The following is a 21,591-nucleotide window of genomic DNA, read 5'->3' as shown; positions in this document are numbered from 1 at the left end:
GAAATCTGGAATCCCGGCAGGCTCCGATTTGAGGTAAGGATTGACGAGAAGAAGAAGTGCAGACGATGTAGTCTTCTCGTCAGTCTGCACTTCTTCTTCTCGTCAATCCTAACCTCCCTTAATTACATTTACATCTTTTTAATTACAAAATTACATTATCACTTACACGACTCTTATTTTTATATTATTATTACTCAAAAAAATTATATTATTATTTTTAAGTGTACGTACTAGCCTAGCCTACTAGATGTGTAGTCTGTACGTAAATTTAATACAAAATATTTTGTTAAAACAATGAGCCTCAACATTATGTAAGAATATAGCGTAAAAAGCAAGAGAAGTGTAATATTTCAATGAGAAGGGTGTAGGTGTATTTAGGAGTAATTCATTTCTCTTTAATCCTTTGATTCTTTTTAATCAAAATTCTAACTAAATTATTAAAGTGCGAATTTTCTTCATCAATAAAAACTAAAAATATAATTAAAAATTAAAAAAAATAAAGATCATATCTGTAAGATTAATTAATTTGTTTATACCAATCCTCCAACTATAATGTGCAGCGGCATTGGTTGGTAGACGCGTGTTACGATATAAACCAAGAAGAAGCTAGAAAAAGATATTTGAGCTATTATTGTATTCCACTTTAATTATATTTTATCGTTATAACATATTTAGCTATGCAGCAGGAGGGAAAATATCTGACCACATACATTCCTAAGAATCTTCAATCATTATTCTGTTTCCAATGTTGTAACACTCACCAAAAGTTTGACTTTCAGTTTCAATCATATATAACTTTTTTTTTAAAAGGAAATCGTATATAACTACAAGACAATACAATGCTATCAGATCTTGGTCAAATAATAATCCATTCGTTTGGCTATTCCATTATTTTGTTTTCCCGTGTCTTGTGATTGCTGGGAACCTACCCCACCGTTGACAAGTTTAAAATCATATCAAATTAATGCGTTATCATATAAGTCACGTACCAAAAAAATCCTGCTACCAATTTAAACAAATAAACATAATTCCAGTGAATATATTTGCATACATGCACGATATATACGTTAAACTTAATGAATGTTCATCCTAAATTCTAAATCAAATATTTCATTATATGTATAGCGGTTCAATTGGAAGCTGTTGACTACGTTAATGGTAGCCACGACATCAACATCATGTAGGCAACGAAAATTCCTTCAAGTCCACATTAACTCTAATCATTTAATGAGACAAAATCGTCACCCAGCCCTATATAAGAAGCCCGATTATCTATGCATCGATCACACCATCATCCATCCAATCTTCAAGCTACATTAATAACTCTTAATTGTTCATTCTTTCATCCAAAATACCAATTTCTATGGCTTTCAATAGCTTGTACTTTCGTATACTCTGTGTTTCCCTTGTGCTATCCTTCTTGACATCCATTTCCATAGCTGATAATAACCATGAAGCCGTTCCACCAGAAACCATATGCTACTCAACCTTAGACCCTTCTTACTGCAAATCTGTGCTTGCTAATCAAAATGGCAGCATATATGACTATTGCCGCATTTCTGTTCGAAAGTCATTGTCTCAGTCTCGTAAGTTCTTGAACAACATGTATTCATATCTTCAACATCCTTCTTCTTATTCTCAACCCACAATTCGTGCTCTTGAGGATTGTCAATTCCTTGCTGAATTAAACTTTGAATACTTATCAACAACACGTGGCACTGTTGATAAAGCCAGCGATGTTCTTCCCACCTCTCAAGCCAGCGATGTTCACACATTGCTTAGTGCTGTTTTGACAAATCAACAAACTTGTTTAGATGGCCTTCAAACTTCAGCTTCAGATTCAAGAGTGAAGAATGATCTTTCTTCCCAACTCTCGGAAAATGCAAAGCTTGACAGTGTCTCGCTTTATTTGTTCACCAAGGCCTGGGATTCTGAGAACAAAACTTCAACATCATGGCAGCACCAGAATGAACGTTTACCCTTGAAGATGCCAAACAAAGTACGTGCCATTTATGATTCCGCGAGAGGCCAGGGGAAAAAACTACTTCAAACAATGGATGATAATGAAAGCGTACTTGTGAGTGATATTGTGGTGGTTAGTAAGGATGGAAGCGGGAACTTTATCACTATCAATGATGCCATAGCTGCTGCACCAAATAACACAGCTGCCACCGATGGCTACTTCATTATTTTTATCGCCGAGGGTGTATATCAAGAGTACGTATCTATAGCCAAAAGCAAGAAGTTCTTGATGCTAATTGGAGATGGAATCAATCGGACAATCATCACTGGCGATCACAACGTTGTTGATGGCTTTACAACATTTAACTCAGCCACATTCGGCAAGCATTTATAACATCTTTAATTAATAAATATTGCTAGTTCATGAATGCACTTAAATTTGAATATTCTTCTTAGTCCTTGAACATAGCATGTTTCTTGGTAATTTGCAGCTGTGGTAGCACAAGGATTTGTGGCAATGAACATAACATTCCGCAACACAGCTGGGCCAAGCAAGCACCAAGCAGTTGCAGTAAGAAATGGAGCGGATATGTCCACCTTCTACAGCTGTAGCTTTGAAGGGTATCAAGACACACTATACACGCATTCTCTGAGGCAGTTTTATCGCGAATGTGACATATATGGCACAGTTGACTTCATATTTGGAAATGCAGCTGTTGTTTTACAAAACTGCAACATGTATCCCCGCCTCCCCATGAGTGGACAATTCAATGCCATCACTGCACAAGGTCGAACTGATCCAAATCAAAACACTGGCATTTCCATACAAAATGCGACCATAAAAGCAGCACAGGATCTGGCTCCCGTGGTTGGTACTGTGGAAACATTCCTTGGGAGGCCATAGAAGGAGTACTCAAGGACTGTTTATATGCAGTCTTTCATGGATAGTTTGATAGCTCCGGCTGGTTGGCATGAATGGAATGGGAATTTTTCACTGAGCACCTTGTACTACGCAGAGTATGATAACACAGGTCCTGGTTCAAACACTGCCAACCGAGTCAACTGGCCTGGCTATCATGTTATTGATGCTACTGATGCAGCTAATTTTACTGTCTCTAACTTCTTGGTTGGGAATGATTGGGTGCCTCAGACTAGCGTTCCATATCAGACATCATTGTAATAATAAGTCACTTTACTTGGATTGGAATGCCTGTCATAGAGTATGTTTAATGTGTTGTTCCATATCATCTAGCTACAATAAGTGATAAATGTGGAGGATCTGATAAAAGAAGGAGTGAATTTGTCAAATCTTTTAACACGAATAAATTGTTAATCGCACAATTTTTTTATCAGTTGTTAGTTTTTGTTACTGAAAAATATTGAAATTCACACCCTCTCCCTTCCTTCTCTCTTTAACACAAGTCAGTCAATCTTATGATTTCATTTGTGATTACTCAACGATTGCTATACATTTAGTAGATGATGGAGCAACTCAACTTTTCAGAGCTGTGGCTTCCGCCATTTTAAATTTTGATTACTTTGGTCGTTAAACACTTGGAGCATGTCATGCGGGTGTAGAACTTTGGGAGTCAATCATCTCATTGATGCCAAAAAGGGAAACGGAAACCATATGGGCTGACTTAGATTAGTGTTCCAAAGAATGGAATAACTTTGATCAGGTCATGAAAGAAGGGATATGAGGAGCACTTTGCAAGTGACAATATCCTTACCAGAGCAGTGACAACCTAAATGAACCTATGAATTCTAGAACATTAATCTATTTTTGGTGAGGCTAGCTCACGTTACCTACTTCACCCTTGATTCTGACATACCATAGCTAACATACTTTTCTTTGTTCTTAGAATGATTCTTAGACACCTCTAAGTATAATCTTCTACCATTAAAAGAGGCCGGCTTTGAATTTCACAGTGCAAAGTCCATTTTTTTCTTAAGCACCCCAGGATATATACTGTATGTTTTATAAGGCGTTTTCAACCTGCAATGCGCTATATACCGTTATTGACTTAAGTAAATGTTTCTGATTTCCATCTTTTGATAATTATTCTGTTTTTTTTTTTTCTCTTTCTCGTTGAATTTTTCTGATTGCATCACTCTTTAGTCATCCTTCTGGATGAATTCTTGGTTTATTTCCCTCCTCGTACGATCTACAACTAAATAATAACTAAATTAAGTACTTTAAAAATATTAGTTTTCGTTTTAGAAAGATGTAAAAAATTAACTCAATTCATTTTTTGTCGATCAGGTTTTCATTTTGAAAATACATTTTGAAATTGTAATCAAAATTGCACAACGATCCTAAACAGAACTTAAGATTTTTAATTCAAGATTTTTAAAAAACTCAAAACTTTTCTTTTATCAAATAACTCCTTAAAGATAAGTCCTCATTTTGTGTGTGGTGTAAATTGAAGGAATAATACTTATCATACATATATTTTTTATTCTATCTCACTTTCACCCCATTTTTTTCTATCTTTCTCTTATTTTTTCATCATATCACCTATTATTTTTGTCAATTTCTCTATATTTTTTTATAGGACTATATTTTTTTTTTCTTCTCTTTATTATCCAAACCACTAGGAGTGTTCGGAGAAATTCAGGATTTAATCCAATCAAATTTGATTTGTTTTGTTCGGTTCAATTGTCATAATTATTTTTAAATCCAACCCATTTATGAACGATTTGATTCGGTTCAGACTAATGGATTATCCATTTAAATTTAATTTTTTTATAACTATTATTTTATACCATGATTTATTCAGATATCCAATACAATTAACACTAATGTTATCAAATGTTTGAAAGTAATAAAATTGATTCATTTAATACCATCAATATAATATTCTAAAATAGACTAATACAACTTAAAACAAAATATTATTCAACAAGATAGTCTGAATCATAATTATTTTTTACAAACTAATTTCTTGTGATAAGCTTTGCTGCAATTAAATTTGCTGAAACAAATGAATAAAATAGAATTCATTAATATTATAAACATAATAGAAAAAATAAATATGAAAAAAAAGTAAAACAACAACAACTTATATGAAAGTAATATCTTGATAAGTTCCGATACTTGCTATTCTAATCCTTGAAATTTCAATATTAACAGTATTTAACATCAAACCAAACAATTTTAAATTTTTTGATAAGTTTTGATCAATTCAATTAGATTTTAATTAAATTTATAATTCTAAATTTGTGACTTAACTAGTACATAAACAAATAATTTTGATCTATTGAATTCAATTTTAATCCAAATATATAAACTATCCCACCCATACTATTCTATTCAAATCGATTCGGAGGTGACTCTTTAGCCGTGAACACCGCTATAAACCACCTCATGAATGCCACTACTCAAATTGAAGCCATAGCGATAGCGGACCCTGTTCCAAGTGCTGGGCTAGCAGCAATCACGTCGTGTCGTAGGACCTGTAGATTGGGCTGATAAGAGATCAGTATTTTGTTCTTTATTTCCTATTGCTGGGCTCATCCAATATTGAGATTTTAGTTAGGTGTATTTGGATAACGTTTATATTCCTATATTTTTTAATTATCAATAAAATATAGTTCTTATATTTTCTATCATAAAGATTTTAAGGAAAGAGAACGGTGGGTTAATTCAAACTAGAGAAAGCCTCTAAAACTTATATAATATTTGTAAAAATCAAACATATATTTTCCTTATTTTAAAAAGACGAATAGAAATTTAATCAACTTATCGTATATATATATATATATATATATATATATATATATATATATATATATATAAGTATTTCTAAATATTTATTAAGTGCATGATGTTTAAATATAATATAAACATATTTATTTTTTAAAGTCACTTTTATATATTTGGCAGCTTCAATGTAAATATAACGTGCTTCCTTTGACTTGGATTCGATTTTGATACAAGCAAATTACTTGAGTTTTTCAACTACCGTACATATAAATTGTTTTATAATGACTGATTTTGAATTTGTAAAATCATAATTCATAAAAATGACAAAATCTAGCTAGCATAAATAAGAATAGTTCAGTAAAAAAAAAAAAAGGAATAAGAATAGTTAGCACTTTGCGGATGTGCTGGAATTTCACGTATACGGGTGCCGGTCCCTTGCGGTCCTTTTTTTTTTTACGCAAACAAAATCAATTCATTTCACTAAGGATAATTGAGAGCAGATCCAACGATAAATGTGAGTTAAATAAATTTTAAGATAAATTTTTTGCTTTAAATAAAAGAATTATATGTTAAGTCTTTTTGTTAACATATATGATATTTTTATCAAAATATGAGACTTTTTATATTTTATAAAAATTTACAGAAATAATTTTTTATTAATAGACCTAAAATTTAAATTTTAGTTTTTTTATTCTTAGATCGATCTTGATGGAGTGTACAAATGCTGAGTTAAAATCATGAAAACTAACATAATTTTATGATGTTCTAAGTAAACTAAGAGCAACACAATTGACTTTTCTCTATCCAAAATTACATAATAAGAGTTTGGAACAAAAGGAATCGTAGTCCTGCACTTGGCTAGTAATGCATGAAAATCATTGTGGTCTATTTTAGCAGAATCAAAACAGTCCCTTGCGGTCTTAAAATAGTAGAAAACGCATATCTGGATGAAGTAGCATATGCGAATTTTTTGTTATTGTAAAAAATAGAACTATAAATATAAATTATTAGATTATATTGCAATGAAAAATTATTAAATTTCATTTAAATGATTAAAATTAAAATATATAACATTTTAAAATAGTTATATGACTTCTAAATACTAATTTTGATTCTTCGTGGATAGTTATATGAATTATTAGGAGAAGTGTTTTCTTTAAATATAAAAAAGGTGGTGTTCATACCTCATACAAAATCGTCTTTAAAAAATAATACTTGTTGAAAATTAAAAAAAATGTTGTAATCTCAATTTATAATTTTTATTTTACACAACAAGAATCGAAATTTTTTAAGTAGATATGTGAGTTTTTACAGTACGTTAGGAAATTATATTCTAGATGTACTTTAAGATAACTTTTCATTATAATTTATTAATGTAGTAAAAAAAAAGAAAAGTAAATATATATTAACAAATCTCATAAGCATTTGATTTGTTAATGTATATACACTTTTTTTTAGTTATAATATATTAACAAGTTATCCGTTAATGTATTTCAAGATAATGTTGATAATATTGTTATAAAAATGATATTTTTATTCTTTCTAGCTTGAATTATTAATGCATAAATGGAAACGGTGTTATCAAAATCAATGTGTACATGATGATTATTCTGCATGCAATACTTTTATAATTAAAAATTTAAAATTATTAGCTATTCTTCCAAAAACAAAGACTGCTATAGCACAAGAGTGGAAGTATTTAGTTTCCGCGTTGCATTATTCCAAAGGCAGAGGTTACAGCAGGGGCAGGAAGTGTCTATTTTTTCAAACAAACAAATGTAATTAACTAGTTTCCTCATTGTTGGTTGATGTTGATTGCCAAATTTGGCAGATATATCGTTACTGAAGAATTTCAGCACCGCCTCAAAGATGGCCCAGCAAACAGCTATATAGAATTAAGTGCATGTCGAGAGCAGAGTTTACGCGTTAGATATAACTCACTCAAGGTCAAAAGTCGACACCTTCCAATCCAAGTAGATATAACCCACATATTCACATAACAATTGGCGCCCCGTTTAAACAAAACAAAAATATTCAAGTCAAATCTACGCTGCATTTTAGCTCTTATTATGTCCTTAATTTTTGTCCTCAAACATGTATGCATGCACATACATTTACTTAACTATGATTAGCATTTGTTAAAAATTATTTAATTTGTTCGCAAAATCGGGGCAGTTATGACTTTGTATCTCTCATTCAAATCAAATTTAGATTTCCCTTTTCATTGATCTTTTTCCATTATTCTTTTTCTCCTGTCTGCCATGTTTCAATTTCAAACAGTTAGACATCATTAATGGGAAGGCAATTCTCTTTTACCAAACGTTTTCTTTGGGTTTTCAGCCCCCTTTTTATTTTTTGTTCCAATTAAGTATCCGCTGGCTTCCACTTTTCTTATCAAACCCACGATCTCTCTCTTAAATTTTGTTATTGTTTTTTTTAGCATAAATATATTAATAAATTACAACCAGATACTCTCTTAAAATACATTAATACATTCATACTATAAAATATATATATACACACGTTAACAAATGTTTGTATAATTTACTAACGTATACATACTTATTTTTTAAATATGAATACATTAATAAATTATAATTAGATATTTTTTTAAATACACAATATATATATATATATATATATATATATATATATATATATATATATAATCACATTACTGTTCTATATAATCACATTCACATGTCTTTTTTATTTTAAATTAATATTCACTCTCAAATGTCATTCATAATAATGGAAATGTTTATTTATTATGAGTTTAATTTTTATGTAATTACTGTAATAATTTTTACATTGTCAATCCTCAAATTATATTAGATATGATTGGTTTTAAATGTACTATGCTTAACTAAATATTTTCCCATTATAATTTTCGTCAACTTAAATTACTTTACACAGAAAAAAATCAATAAATAGACAAAATAAAATTAAAATTTTACAAAATTAATTTATCATCATTATTTTTTTAGCTCATATCATTAATATTATAAGAAATATAAGTAAAAAAATAATTAGTATTACATTAAAAAATTAAAATAATAATTATTTTGAGACAATTTTTCTTACATAATAATATTATGAGTAGGAGAAAGTATTACATATAACTTATTAAATGAACATTATTATGATTAAATAATTTAATGAGATATATTTTCTTGGTACATGATGAGAGATATATATAAGATTCACCCTTTAATTATATAAGCATAAAAATGATGATATATGTTCAACTTAAATATAACTAATTTTATCTTATTTAATATTATTATTCTTAAAATATTTTTCATTTAATTTTAATTTTATTTTCACTGATTTTTTTTTAATCATGATATTAAGTTCTAATAAAAGGCATTTTAAAAACAATCTTACTTTTTACTCGAAATTAGTAAAGTTAGATCATATTAACTGACTTTTTTAATTAATGAAAATTTAATTATTTTTAATCATACATGATTTGAGAAGAAACTAATTACAATCATGTATGAACAGTGTTACTATTTTCATTATTCATTATAGTGAATAGCATGTTACTAACATTTATATTCGTTGAAATAGAACAGGACAAAGGATTCGGTAGTGCCCCCGATTAATTAAATCTCCACTACCCATACTGCACACATCAGAAATACATAAATTTAGGAAATCCTAGTGGGAAATCTGGTAGTTACAATTTCCAAGATGCGTGTCTCATGGTAATTCGATGTGTATTATTGACAAAGTCTACATCGGTTGACTATTCAATTAATCCAATCCTTAATTCTCTTACCTTTACATTGCCAGTCAACCTTCAGCAGCAGTAAAACCAAAACATGTCCTAGTACTTGTAAATAAATAAACCCATCATCAGAGGTATCTCTCGTTAAAAAGTTAGCTCATTGGCCTATAAATTAAACCTGAGGAAACTAGTTTTCAAACCACTACTAACACTCATCGACCAACACACACAAATTAAATCATCACAATAACTCACTCTTTCCTCTGTCAACCAACATGGCTTCAAAGTTTTGTTTCTTCTTATTTCTCATTCTCTTGCCATTATTTGCTTCCTCAGACACTGTTCCAAATCCCACCACTCCTGTCTCTCCCGGAACCGCATGCAAATCGACTCCAGACCCATCCTTTTGCAAATCCGTTCTCCCTCCCCAAAACGGCAACGTTTACGACTATGGCCGGTTCTCCGTAAAAAAATCACTCTCACAAGCCCGCAAGTTCTTGAACCTAGTTGACAAATACCTCCAACGTAGTTCTTCTCTTTCCGCCACCGCAATCCGTGCACTTCAAGATTGCCGCACTCTCGGCGAACTCAACTTCGATTTTCTTTCTAGTTCCTTCCAAACAGTCAACAAGACAACGAGGTTTCTTCCTAGTTTTCAAGCCGACGACATCCAAACCTTACTCAGCGCCATTTTAACCAACCAGCAAACATGCTTGGACGGTCTCAAAGACACTGCTTCAGCTTGGAGCGTGAGAAACGGTCTCACTGTCCCACTCTCCAACGACACCAAACTATACAGTGTCTCTCTCGCTCTCTTCACCAAGGGTTGGGTTCCCAGAACCAAAGCCAAAGCAATGCACCCTACCAAGAAACAACTTGGGTTCAAAAATGGGCGTTTGCCGCTTAAGATGTCGAGCAGAACCCGTGCGATCTATGAGTCCGTGAGTCGGAGGAAGCTCCTTCAGGCCACAGTGGGCGACGAGGTTGTGGTGAGGGATATTGTGACGGTGAGTCAGGATGGAAGCGGAAACTTCACCACTATCAATGATGCCATTGCCGCAGCTCCTAACAAATCTGTCTCTACCGATGGATACTTCCTTATCTACGTCACTGCCGGTGTGTACGAGGAAAATGTGTCCGTTGATAAGAAGAAGACTTATTTGATGATGGTCGGGGACGGTATAAACAAGACAATTATCACAGGCAATCGTAGTGTCGTCGATGGCTGGACAACCTTCAGCTCCGCAACACTTGGTAAGAATAACTAAATTAAAATTAAAGAAATTAAAGAATACATACACAAATTAAAATTTATTAAATAAAAAGCAAAACATAAACTTTTTTATTTTCATTTTTTTTTTTGTAATATACTGTGATTTCCTTGTTGGAAACTTCTTTGCCGAAAACTTTGACCTAAAATTTGAAGCTAAATCTAACTCTCGTCAATTACTTGATGAAAAAGTCACATGTGAGAAAAGAAAATAAAAAATTGAAATATAGAATATAAGTAAATTAATTTCAATTTATGAAAATATTACCGATTTAATTCTTGCATGGATGATGAAAAAAATCATGCAAGTAAGATTTTTACGTGATAAGGATGATTCATATTTTAAAAATAATGTAAAAGACAGAGAATCATTTTCGGAAGAGTATATCATATATCTGATAACTATATGCATGATCGATGTTGCAGCTGTGGTTGGGCAAGGATTCGTGGGTGTGAATATGACCATCCGCAACACCGCCGGGGCCGTGAAGCACCAAGCAGTTGCACTTCGAAGTGGAGCAGATTTGTCCACGTTCTACAGCTGCAGCTTCGAGGGGTACCAAGACACATTATACGTACATTCCCTGAGACAATTCTACAGCGAATGCGACATCTATGGCACGGTCGATTTCATCTTCGGAAACGCCAAGGTTGTCTTCCAAAACTGCAAAATGTACCCACGTCTCCCCATGAGTGGTCAATTCAACGCCATCACCGCACAAGGAAGAACAGACCCAAACCAAGACACAGGTATTTCAATCCATAATTGTACCATAAGAGCAGCTGATGATTTAGCTGCTAGCAACGGTGTTGCAACGTATTTGGGAAGGCCGTGGAAGGAGTATTCTAGAACGGTTTATATGCAAACTGTTATGGACAGTGTGATCCACGCTAAGGGGTGGCGTGAATGGGACGGTGATTTTGCATTAAGCACTTTGTATTACGCAGAGTACAGCAACAGTGGGCCAGGGTCTGGAACCGATAATAGAGTGACGTGGCCCGGTTATCATGTGATTAATGCCACGGATGCAGCTAACTTTACTGTGTCCAATTTTTTGCTTGGTGATGATTGGTTACCGCAGACAGGAGTGAGTTACACCAATAACTTGATATAGTGGATTGACACATTCCCTTTATTCTTTTGCTTCTTGTATTTTTTTTTATACTAAAAAGTCTGTACTCTAATCTACTAATTAATTAAATACCCTACCTCCGACAAATGTTCAAAGCATATTGTTTCATTGAAAATTATTGTGATTTAGTTATAAAGCAAATATTGTATTGATTTCTGTCCCCTTCACAATTATTTAGTACTCAATCAGTTTGTGACTCTTTCCCCTCAGTTCCTGTACATCTACCGCTGATTTTGACTTTTTCGGTATCCTTTATATACTAAAGGAAAAAGTGTAATTTGCTAATTTTCACTTCAATTTTCGCAATAATTTTTACAATAAGGAGATGAAAAGCTAAATAAATATAAAATAATAATAATAATATAATGATGATGATGAAAAGAATTAAAAAAAAAAACTTAATGATAAAACACGTCTCTTTTTGTCTATCTCACCAAATTGATTCTCCTATTTTTTAAGTTATTATTTAAATCCTAGAACTAATTTTAACGGTTGATAATTCGTTGACTGATAAATTCTAAACGTTAAGTAAAAATATGATTCTTGAAATAAGAAATACACTCATTTACCACTACACCCAAGTACTAATTGAAATATTTGGTGCAAAATATATTATTATTACATATTTTATACGAAAATAGTTCAAAATTTAAACTTTATTCTTTTTAATTTATTATATTTTTATATATTATCTTTTAAAATATAATATATAAGATTAAATTCTACTTTTGCACAAATTAGATATGTATACCTATACAAGTTTCATTTTTATTTTATATATTATATTTTTATAATCTTATATATTTTTTATTACATTATTCAAAACTTATTTTATGCAATAAAGATATAATATAAATTTTATCAATATAAATTTTATCTTTAATGTAATTTTTTTATATAAATTATAATTTCATAAAATGGTAATATTTTATTATTTTTAACCTATATTAATATATTTTTTTATTTATTATAATAGTATTTTTTATATTTAACTTTATTTAATTAGGTATTTAAATTTTTTAAAGAATTAAATTATATATTAAAGATACGATATTAAATAAAATGAGAGTATTTTTTGTTTTAAAATATTTATGTATGTGATCTTTTGACAATATTTTTTATCTATATTATAATAAATAACATGAATATCTTAATACTGACAAAAACATGTTATCGGTAACTCACATGAATTATTTTGAAAGATAAATATAATATATAAAATAATAATAAAACTATATAAATATACATATTCTAATTTATGTGAAAATAAAATTTAATCTTATATATTATATTTTAAAATATAATATATGAGATTATAAAATATAATAAATTAAAAAAATAATAAAATTTAAATTTTGAAGTATTTTTTAATAAAATTAAACCTATATTAATATTATATTTTACATTAAAGATATTTAAATGAGTACGAGTGTAATAATAAAGGAGTATACTTTTCATTTAAATGTGATTAAATTTTAAATTTTTATCTAGATATATTTCTCAACTAATTACACACTAACTCATGGATAAAAATAGATATTTACTGTTTTTATTATTTACAGAGTATATCATCCGCAATGTATTAGTAATCGATGTGTAGCAGGTTGAAAAAGATAATAAGACTGAGGAAATGATAGAGATGATCATGATCCAAATTAATCTTTGTCAATCAAAAGTTTAAAAAAAAAAAAAAAAACTGAATCAATGATTCACACAGTGCAAGACCTATCATTATCGCTGCATGAGTTCTTAAGCACTGTCATTTCGCGAGCCCTCCATTTCTCACATAACAAAATACTACTACACGTACAAAAAGGAAGAAGAAAAAAAAACTCGGACGACAGCATGCACTGTTAATACCGTAAATGAAATTACGGAAGATATTCAGATTAAGATTGACACAGGATGAAAAAAAAAAAAAAAGAGTTAAAGGAAAGGACAATCGACAAGTTTAGAATTTAAGAGGTTTGTTCAAGCGCTTGGTGATGGCAATGGCAATGTTGCACAGCCTGCGGAACATGGCACTCTTGACGGAGAGAACGTCGTCGTCTCCGGGAATGGAAGCGTCGCAGGTGTCGATGGCGGCCAAGGCAGCCTTGAGCCAAATCTGTGTGTCGGTGTCGGAATCCACCAACAAGGATGCAATGGTGTCCTCGAGCTGGCTCTCGGCGTCCAAGATTGTCTCCTTGCAATCAGACAAACCTTGTTGGACGTCGGGGTCTAGGTTGTCGTCATCGATCAACATTTTGGCTTCGCTGAGGATGCCGGAGGCGTTTCTGGCAGCAACCCTAAGGGAGATAACTGCCAAGTCCTTGAGGTCTGCGTCAGGGCTTCTGATTGGGTCCGATGAGAGGATCCCAACGCAGAGGTCTCTGCTCGGGGTGATTGTGCAAACCTTGTTGATTAGGTTCTTTCCTTTTAGTTCCTGTGCTGCTGTCTGGTGTGCCATCACAACCACGCAGAGAACCAACGCCGCCGAGAAGAGTTTTGTAGAGCGTTCCATTTTCTTTTTTATGGAAACAATGAATGTTTTTCTTCTTCTCGGAATTAGGTTGGTTTTCTTGTGTTGTGGACACACCAGGACGAGGAATGCATAGAGGGTGGGGGGAGTGATTTATAGTGGGAGAGATGCACACTGAAATTGGTTTTGCTAAAATAAGTATTGGTTAGTTATTTCAATGCTTAAGTTTAGGATGATAGCTTCCCTCTACCAAAACAGCGAACCGTATTTTGCGTTTGAGGTTAACTGGACACTCCTTTTGCCCCTGCATGTATCTCTATTTTTGGTTGCAACTCCTGAAACTGTAATTTTAGGTCACAATCTTATGGTTACATCCAAATTCCTCTCGCTCACTAAAATTGGTTGCATTAAAGGAGGGAAAAATGTACTCTTCTGTCCCTAAAAACGGTTATATGACTCAATTAATTTGTCAGAATTAAAGGAGGAAAAAGTGTACTTCTATGTCGTCAATCCTCAATTACTCAGTTACTTAATTTATCTTAAACTTATATCTATTTTAGAAGTTATTCTTGTTATTAATATTTTTCTTTCTCTTTTAATTATTTGTTAGTATAAATATTTTAGTCTAAAAATAATTAATATAATAAATATTATACATTGAGTTTTATAAAAATAAATAAATATAACTTTTAATTTGAGTATTATAAATAAAAATGAAGAGAATAATAATAATATAACTTTTAATAGTATTATAAATATAACTTTTTATTACTTTAGTATATCAACCTTTATGAGTCTTCTTGCTGTCAGTTTCCAAATCAAGGGATTTTTAGCTTGATGCTTATGCTCCAAGCCAAGAAGTTACTAGGAAAATTGACTATAGTATATAGTCATCATCATGATTGTTTTTATTATTATTATTTGTAGAGAATTTTTAAAATTATCAATGCAAAAACATTAAATTTTCATTTTAATTAATTGATTTATAATTGTATTTTTATTCACTGTTTTTAATTAAATTTTAATAATTAATATGTGAATAACAGATACATGTTTGGATAATTTGATACCTACCAAGAAAGTACAAGAATTAAAATTACTTAAACTTGCTAATCGAACCAGTCTCAGCCAGTTGTTGTATAATATCTTTTAAAATATATTATAATATCAATGTATGTCAAGAATTAAAATTACTTTATAATATCTTTTAAAAGATATTATGAATGAAATCAATGTATGTCAATCAGTTTTTTCATCGAATCGGTCCAAACGAATCAGTGATCCAACAAATATCTAAGTGAATTGATATGTTGTACAGCTAGTTTTACACTGTAAGTGTATTACAAATTCACTATGAAACTCTTCAATGATTGTTTCTGCACATTATAAATGAAGAATATAATGGAACATATGTAATAGTTACAGCCAATGCATCCTATTCCCACTCATTGTGAGCAGATTTTCCTTTTTTTTATTATTATTATTATGTAAATTAATCAAATGGTATACAAATTAACTAATTTAACATAAAAAGTACAAGAATCAACAAATATTTCCCCATGGTTGGGTAACTGCAATGGCTCCATGGGCAGAAACAATGTAGAGCCTAGTTCATAAATCCGCTACAGTTAGGGGCTTTACAGCGACAGGGAACCTTTTCTTCATCCCGCTCATCGTCGAACGAATAATTATACCTGTTGCAACATTAAAAGACGAAAAAACGGTTATTCGATTCACACTAGCTAATAAAAAAAGGCATTAATTAAGTATGCTGTGTGGCACATTCAATATGCACGTACGATTCCTTGTGTGCACACCCATTGAAAGATATAAAAACACAACAAACCGTACGTTAGTTCTTCACCAGCTGAAACATTGGTCTTGGCAATAAGAACAATCCGGTTCTTCTGATCACCCGAAGGCACAATCCTTGCAAAGCAGTTAGGCATGCACTGTAGCAGAACAGGTTGATTCATTTATTTTTTCATAAACATATAAGATTCATAATTGAACATTAATTAAAGTACACGAAATCAAAGTCCAAAGACAAGATTCGCCAGAAATAACTTACAGAATGGTTTATTAAACGTGCAATATTCCCCTTATCCGTTGCGTCAATCACCACTTCCTCATTAATCTTAAAGAACTGCATAATTTATATCTTTCGGCATTAAGATCAGCAGTACAATGAGTCCTAATGTTAACAGTAAATATGAACCCAACTACAACGGGACATTAAACAATATCAACTAGGAGTACAAATGGAGCATGATAGGTCTCATAATATTTGATAGGATTTCTAAATATAAACCATTTAAATCTTTGGGATTTAAAATAACAATTAATTCATCATTTTTAATTGTGAAGCAGACAGCAAGTGAAAGCACACAAAAGCTGAGTTACCAAGTAAATGAAACCTCATTATTTTATCAGAATACAATGTGAAGAAGAACACAGCAAGTGGCTGGGAGTATAGTACAATACAGACAGATATCAAAAACCATCATAAACAAGATACTCACATAACAATCTTTGCCTTCTGAACGATACTGTGCTTCCCTTAGGTCAGTAATACTACGCCGTAACTGCTCGCCACGATATTCAACAACCTGCATACAGCCATAAGAAGCATGTGCATATTGTCTTTCAAGAAAACTCAGGTAAGTAATTTTCTTTTAATTGACCATCTTAAATTAATAAAGTTACCATTTCTCCTTCTTCCAGATCTCTACGAGCAAAGAGGCCCCATCCATGAATACCTGATTTCCCTAAGCAAACTTTTTGGTTCTCTGTTTTCTGCAACCCCAAAACATTAAAGGTTGAACAAAACAAGGCAAAAAACGAGATACAATTTTAATCTAAAAATATAAAAATTAACAAATGGAAATGAAGTTTTAATCTGAGCAAATGGAGAGACTAACTAACCTGTAAATGGTGAAGACGCTCCTTAAGAGAAGAAAATACTTGAGCATCCTATCACAGAATATTACAACGTATGAGATATATTTTTCTATCAAACGGGAAAAAAAAAATCTTGTGGTACAATCTCAGCTCAAAAAGACTAGTTATACATTTCAAAAGCAATAGGTCAAACACCAAAATAAGATTACCTTATTGCTGTTCAATTGAGTTATTGCACTTAAAGAGTGAAGGTTTGGCCCCCCAAGCAAGTGAATTATTGGCACTCCATCCTTCTAGCAATATAGGGAAAATATATTGATAATGTGAGTAAATAACCCGTTTACGCCAAATCCAGATTACAGTATTCAGTTTCGGATGCAGCAGAAATAGGGGAAGGGACTTTGAGAATAAAACAAAAACTATAGAAGTTAATTTAATATTATGGCCACAATATAAAGTTCTAAATCACCTTACGGGAAGGCCTTATGAACACACGACATCTTGCTGCAGACAGTGGTTCAATCTCATTAATTTCAGAGTTTGCAGATTCGGGAAGTACTACAATCTCTGATGAAACCAGCCTTGATCTCCTGATGCTCCCCGGATGATTTTGAAGTGAAGTTGTCGATGAGAATACCTCATTGGGTGTATGTACAACCAGACCTGATTCTGGGTTTGGGACCCTAAAATGATATCAACTTATATATAAAAATTCTAAGAAAAAAATCACATGGATAAGTTATTGTAATTTAGTGACCAGAGCTCAAACCTGTGCATTGCACAATATATTAGCTTATTCGTTATTAGAGTCCCATTCTTTTCTGTCGAATGCAACTGTAAATTTAAACGATATCAACATATTTCCCCAGCAATGAATCATCATACAATTAAATGCCAACTTCCATAGAAAATTATTTATTAAGGTTAACGAAGCAAGTTAAGAAGAAAAAAGAAAGCAGTTTTAGAACATTGATTTATCCATATTCAAGAGGACCATTAAACTTACTTCCATGCTATATCCCTTTCTTGACGCGCACATTACATGAAAATATGTAGCACACTTGCAACAACTTGTACAGGAACCGTGGCTTTGTTTACAGATCACGCAAGTCTGCCGTCAAAATAGACTAAACGTTAAATAATTTCAAGCCAACAAGAAAAGGGAGAGCCGACAAAGATTAAATAACAAGGTAACCACTATCTTATCGATCAATGTGAAAAAAATCATGGGAAGGAGTGTTTATATTTGTGTTGAAATCAAGGTAGAAGATTATATGATGCATGTTCAGGCTATCAGTGTGTTGTTAGTATATAATTTCTGTTGAGTAAAAAGTGTTTTGGAACAGTAATTTTTTACAGAATGGGTTCTTTGTTGGGATATGAAATTATCAAAATAAAAAATTACATTGTATGATTGTAATTTTTTTAATAGCACCGAATGAATGTATTCTGCATGGTTATCAAAACAAGCACATAAGTTCTTAGGGTACTTTTAGAAAGAATAATATTGTAGGCTTGCAGCTGAAACCACATGACAATAAATTTCACGTAGACCTTTTAGCCCAATGCTATACCTTTGAAAAGGAATTAGGAGGAATCTTGAGGATTCCAGAGGCTGGTTCCATTGCCTTGTCATTTTGGAAAATAACTTCAGGCCGAAACCAAGCGCACGTGACATGAACCCACAACATCTCAACATCTGTTGGCTTCAGAGCCCCACCTGCAAAGCATTTTCCCATATTGTAAAAGTATATTAGCAATGGAAGACAGAATTGTCCATGAAACTTGCAGGAGGATTCTCCTTATCATTCCAATTTTATTGGATTTCCCCGAAGAGAATTCTCCTTAACTATGTAAAAATTGGCTAACTTAATTGCATGCATAAATTGGTGTAGAGATTGATGATCCAACAAAATCAAGCCAATCTTGAAATGCATGAAAACTAGTCCATTTCTTGGTGAAAAGTTAGAGTATTGGGTCCATCACTTACTACGGTCATAAAAAATTTAACAGAACAGCTTATGATACAACAAAAATGGTCGGACTGCAAAAAATACTAAATGTAAATGACATGCCTTTTACTGGGCAAAGGCAACACTCTCTCTCAACATCAGGATTTTCACAGACTCTACAAACCCAGGAAGTAAAGTCCTGAACATTCTTTGCCCCGTAGCATTCTTGGTGGACAGCAATTTGGCACCTGTCCAATAAACAAGTGTATATGACGTAATTGACAGTTAATCATTTGAAGCCCTGTAAGTTTGGAATGAAACTTGACATATCCATCATAACTATACAGCTTGGGCCAAATTAAGATAATGAACAATGATGAGAACACCTGTTACAGATGATAATTTTGTTATCTTCCCAATCTTCAACCCATCTGCAAATGGCACATCTTTCTGTTATCCAGTTTGCATAAACTGGCTCATATTTCTCTGAAAAAAGGTAAAAGGAAAATAAGTTTCTCCCATTCGGAGATATATTCAACAGAAAACATGCGACTTCAACGTGCCATAAGACTTAATCGCATAAGAGAAATTGGGGCTTCAATATGTAAAAGTTTATATGAAATACACATTCACCTTGCAAAAAGGAGAGTATTTGCTGCTGATCTAACTGCAGAGAAGTTCCAGCTCCGGAATTGTGTTCATCGATCTGAAGAAATTTTTATTGTTAGTTAAAAATATAAGAAACGCATTATATGGAAAAATAAAGGCACAATATACACACATTACAGCACTATAGCTGCATACTTGAAAATTGGGAGATGTTTGAAATACAAGAGATATAGACACTAGACAGCACTGAAGTAATCCAAGTGAGTAAAATTCTTCATGACATTTAATACAAAAAAAAACAACACATATAATATAACAAGAACTGGTACAAACCCATTCTTTGAGCGGTTGCATTGTGCTTTCTACTTTCACACTATATCTCCATTTTCTGGCTTTGGAACCTGCATGTCTTTCCCATTCGGTAAGTGTATGCGTCCTTGAACCACACAAGCAACACTTGCAGATAATCCTAGAAGAAAATTTAATAAAAAGAAGCTATATGAAATTTCTCTAGAATGACATAATATGTTTAATCACCAAAAGTTATTCACTGGTTCCCATATCGAACATTGTTTTGCTTGTGAACCTATCCAGGTAGGTTAACAAATCTAGAATCTACATTGAGGATAGTTTCATCCCATAATATAAAAAAAAGTATTGAAGGCTTACATATGATCCTTTGGAACATAGATTCCTTTCAAGCCATTGCATAAGACCACTAAATTTTCTGGTATTGCAGGTTTTTTGCCTGTCTCCATTGATCTATCTCAAAAAATATCACATTATAAGATTCAAAGAATAAAGTCAAAATGCTCAATGCCCCTAAAAGAATGAGAAAAGGAAGCAATAGAAAATTTCTACATACATATTTTTTGACTTGTATGTTTGTGATGTTGATGATTCATAATTGAATTTTCCCTTGCAATCGGGGCAATAGTAATCTGCATTTTCCAGATCCTGCATTAAGAAACTAATTAGTCATCTTAATATTACCTTTATCAAAGGAAATCAAACAAGCAAGAGATGAATAGAATAACGAAAAGTGGAATGTATCACCATGCTAACCATGATATGATACCTTGAAAAGTTTGCTGGAAATTTTGTCACACTCAGCATGCACCCAAACATTACAACCATCACAGCATACCTGTCAGAGATTAGCCCCACAAAATCTCCAAAAATTAATTTTTTTTTGTTGAAATAAAATAATTAAAACAAACAGACACCTTGAGAAAGTAGACAATCTCACCCAATTCCCACCATCTGAATGGTGCCAAATCTTTTTGCAAATGCCACAATATTGTCTCGATTTTATTAACTGTTATAACAGAACCCCAAAAAAAGTAATTAAATGTCAACTATGAATTTATCCAGTCAAGAAATTGAAGAAATCTAGAATGAGTCGAGGCAGAACCTTTGCACAAGGCTTGCAAAAGTGCTGAGTAGCACAGCTTGAATCCTTAATCTTCTTCATGGTTTTGCATGGCGACATCAAACCACAGCCAGCACAAGATATTGTATCCTACATAATTTATTAACCAGATAAAAATCTATAATTAACCAGACTAGAGGATTTAAAAGATAAATTCACTAGAAATTACCCTTATCTTTCATACAGATATATTGAAAGAGATGAAAGACATTAGGTAAAAAGGTTTAATCAAACCGGCCCCAACTGATCCCAAGTTGACATAAATATATGGAATAGAAATTGACTTTTCTGCTGTCCCTTTCTAAGTTATTCCCGTGTTGTCTCTTCGAAACAACGTCGTTTTGAGAGTGTTGTGTTGTTCACCTCTAAATATTATTAATCATTTTCACAATTAAATATTAACACAACTCTCAAAATTATGTCGTTTTGAAT

At 32.0% G+C, this 21,591-nt stretch overlaps 4 protein-coding genes across 4 annotated transcripts; 2 read left to right on the top strand and 2 right to left on the bottom strand.

Annotated features, from left to right (window-relative positions):
* The first annotated feature begins 1,278 nt into the window (after positions 1-1,278).
* On the top strand, positions 1,279-3,314 carry LOC114399763 (probable pectinesterase/pectinesterase inhibitor 41). The gene is made up of 2 exons (XM_028361980.1): positions 1,279-2,342; positions 2,454-3,314. The coding sequence occupies exons 1-2, from the start codon at positions 1,364-1,366 to the stop codon at positions 2,864-2,866; spliced, it is 1,392 nt and encodes a 463-aa protein (XP_028217781.1). The 5' UTR covers positions 1,279-1,363; the 3' UTR covers positions 2,867-3,314.
* A 6,264-nt stretch (positions 3,315-9,578) lies between these two features.
* Positions 9,579-11,954, top strand: LOC114399441 (probable pectinesterase/pectinesterase inhibitor 41). The gene is made up of 2 exons (XM_028361629.1): positions 9,579-10,655; positions 11,098-11,954. The coding sequence occupies exons 1-2, from the start codon at positions 9,677-9,679 to the stop codon at positions 11,784-11,786; spliced, it is 1,668 nt and encodes a 555-aa protein (XP_028217430.1). The 5' UTR covers positions 9,579-9,676; the 3' UTR covers positions 11,787-11,954.
* A 1,672-nt stretch (positions 11,955-13,626) lies between these two features.
* LOC114398192 lies at positions 13,627-14,385 on the bottom strand. Its single transcript, XM_028360361.1, has one exon. The coding sequence runs from the start codon at positions 14,305-14,307 to the stop codon at positions 13,756-13,758; it is 552 nt and encodes a 183-aa protein (XP_028216162.1). The 5' UTR covers positions 14,308-14,385; the 3' UTR covers positions 13,627-13,755.
* A 1,229-nt stretch (positions 14,386-15,614) lies between these two features.
* LOC114398122 (histone-lysine N-methyltransferase ATX3-like) lies at positions 15,615-20,663 on the bottom strand. Its single transcript, XM_028360272.1, has 16 exons — positions 20,397-20,663; positions 20,061-20,196; positions 19,752-19,824; positions 19,505-19,604; positions 19,242-19,366; positions 18,741-18,886; positions 18,173-18,277; positions 17,936-18,000; positions 17,636-17,849; positions 17,376-17,459; positions 17,191-17,238; positions 16,972-17,061; positions 16,788-16,874; positions 16,337-16,411; positions 16,117-16,217; positions 15,615-15,959 (listed from the first exon to the last, which is right to left on the bottom strand). Exons 1-16 carry the CDS (start codon positions 20,483-20,485, stop codon positions 15,872-15,874), a joined length of 1,626 nt encoding a protein of 541 aa, XP_028216073.1. The 5' UTR covers positions 20,486-20,663; the 3' UTR covers positions 15,615-15,871.
* Between the last annotated feature and the right edge of the window lie 928 nt (positions 20,664-21,591).

The sequence above is a fragment of the Glycine soja genome, chromosome 19, assembly GCF_004193775.1.
Source record: "Glycine soja cultivar W05 chromosome 19, ASM419377v2, whole genome shotgun sequence".
NCBI lineage: Eukaryota > Viridiplantae > Streptophyta > Magnoliopsida > Fabales > Fabaceae > Glycine > Glycine soja.
Note: the sequence above shows the minus strand (reverse complement) of the source record. Positions and strands in the feature narration are given on the sequence as shown.

Excerpts from the sequence above, each read along its gene's own strand:
- LOC114399763 (XM_028361980.1), top strand. The coding sequence starts at position 1,364 with ATGGCTTTCAATAGCTTGTACTTTCGTATACTCTGTGTTTCCCTTGTG. Across the intron at positions 2,343-2,453 it reads ATTTAACTCAGCCACATTCG|CTGTGGTAGCACAAGGATTT; the intron begins GCAAGCATTTAT and ends GGTAATTTGCAG.
- LOC114399441 (XM_028361629.1), top strand. The coding sequence starts at position 9,677 with ATGGCTTCAAAGTTTTGTTTCTTCTTATTTCTCATTCTCTTGCCATTA. Across the intron at positions 10,656-11,097 it reads CTTCAGCTCCGCAACACTTG|CTGTGGTTGGGCAAGGATTC; the intron begins GTAAGAATAACT and ends TCGATGTTGCAG.
- LOC114398192 (XM_028360361.1), bottom strand. The coding sequence starts at position 14,307 with ATGGAACGCTCTACAAAACTCTTCTCGGCGGCGTTGGTTCTCTGCGTG.
- LOC114398122 (XM_028360272.1), bottom strand. The coding sequence starts at position 20,485 with ATGGAGACAGGCAAAAAACCTGCAATACCAGAAAATTTAGTGGTCTTA. Across the intron at positions 17,460-17,635 it reads TCATAAGGCCTTCCCGTAAG|AAGGATGGAGTGCCAATAAT; the intron begins GTGATTTAGAAC and ends CTATATTGCTAG. Across the intron at positions 15,960-16,116 it reads TCAGCTGGTGAAGAACTAAC|GTATAATTATTCGTTCGACG; the intron begins GTACGGTTTGTT and ends ATGTTGCAACAG.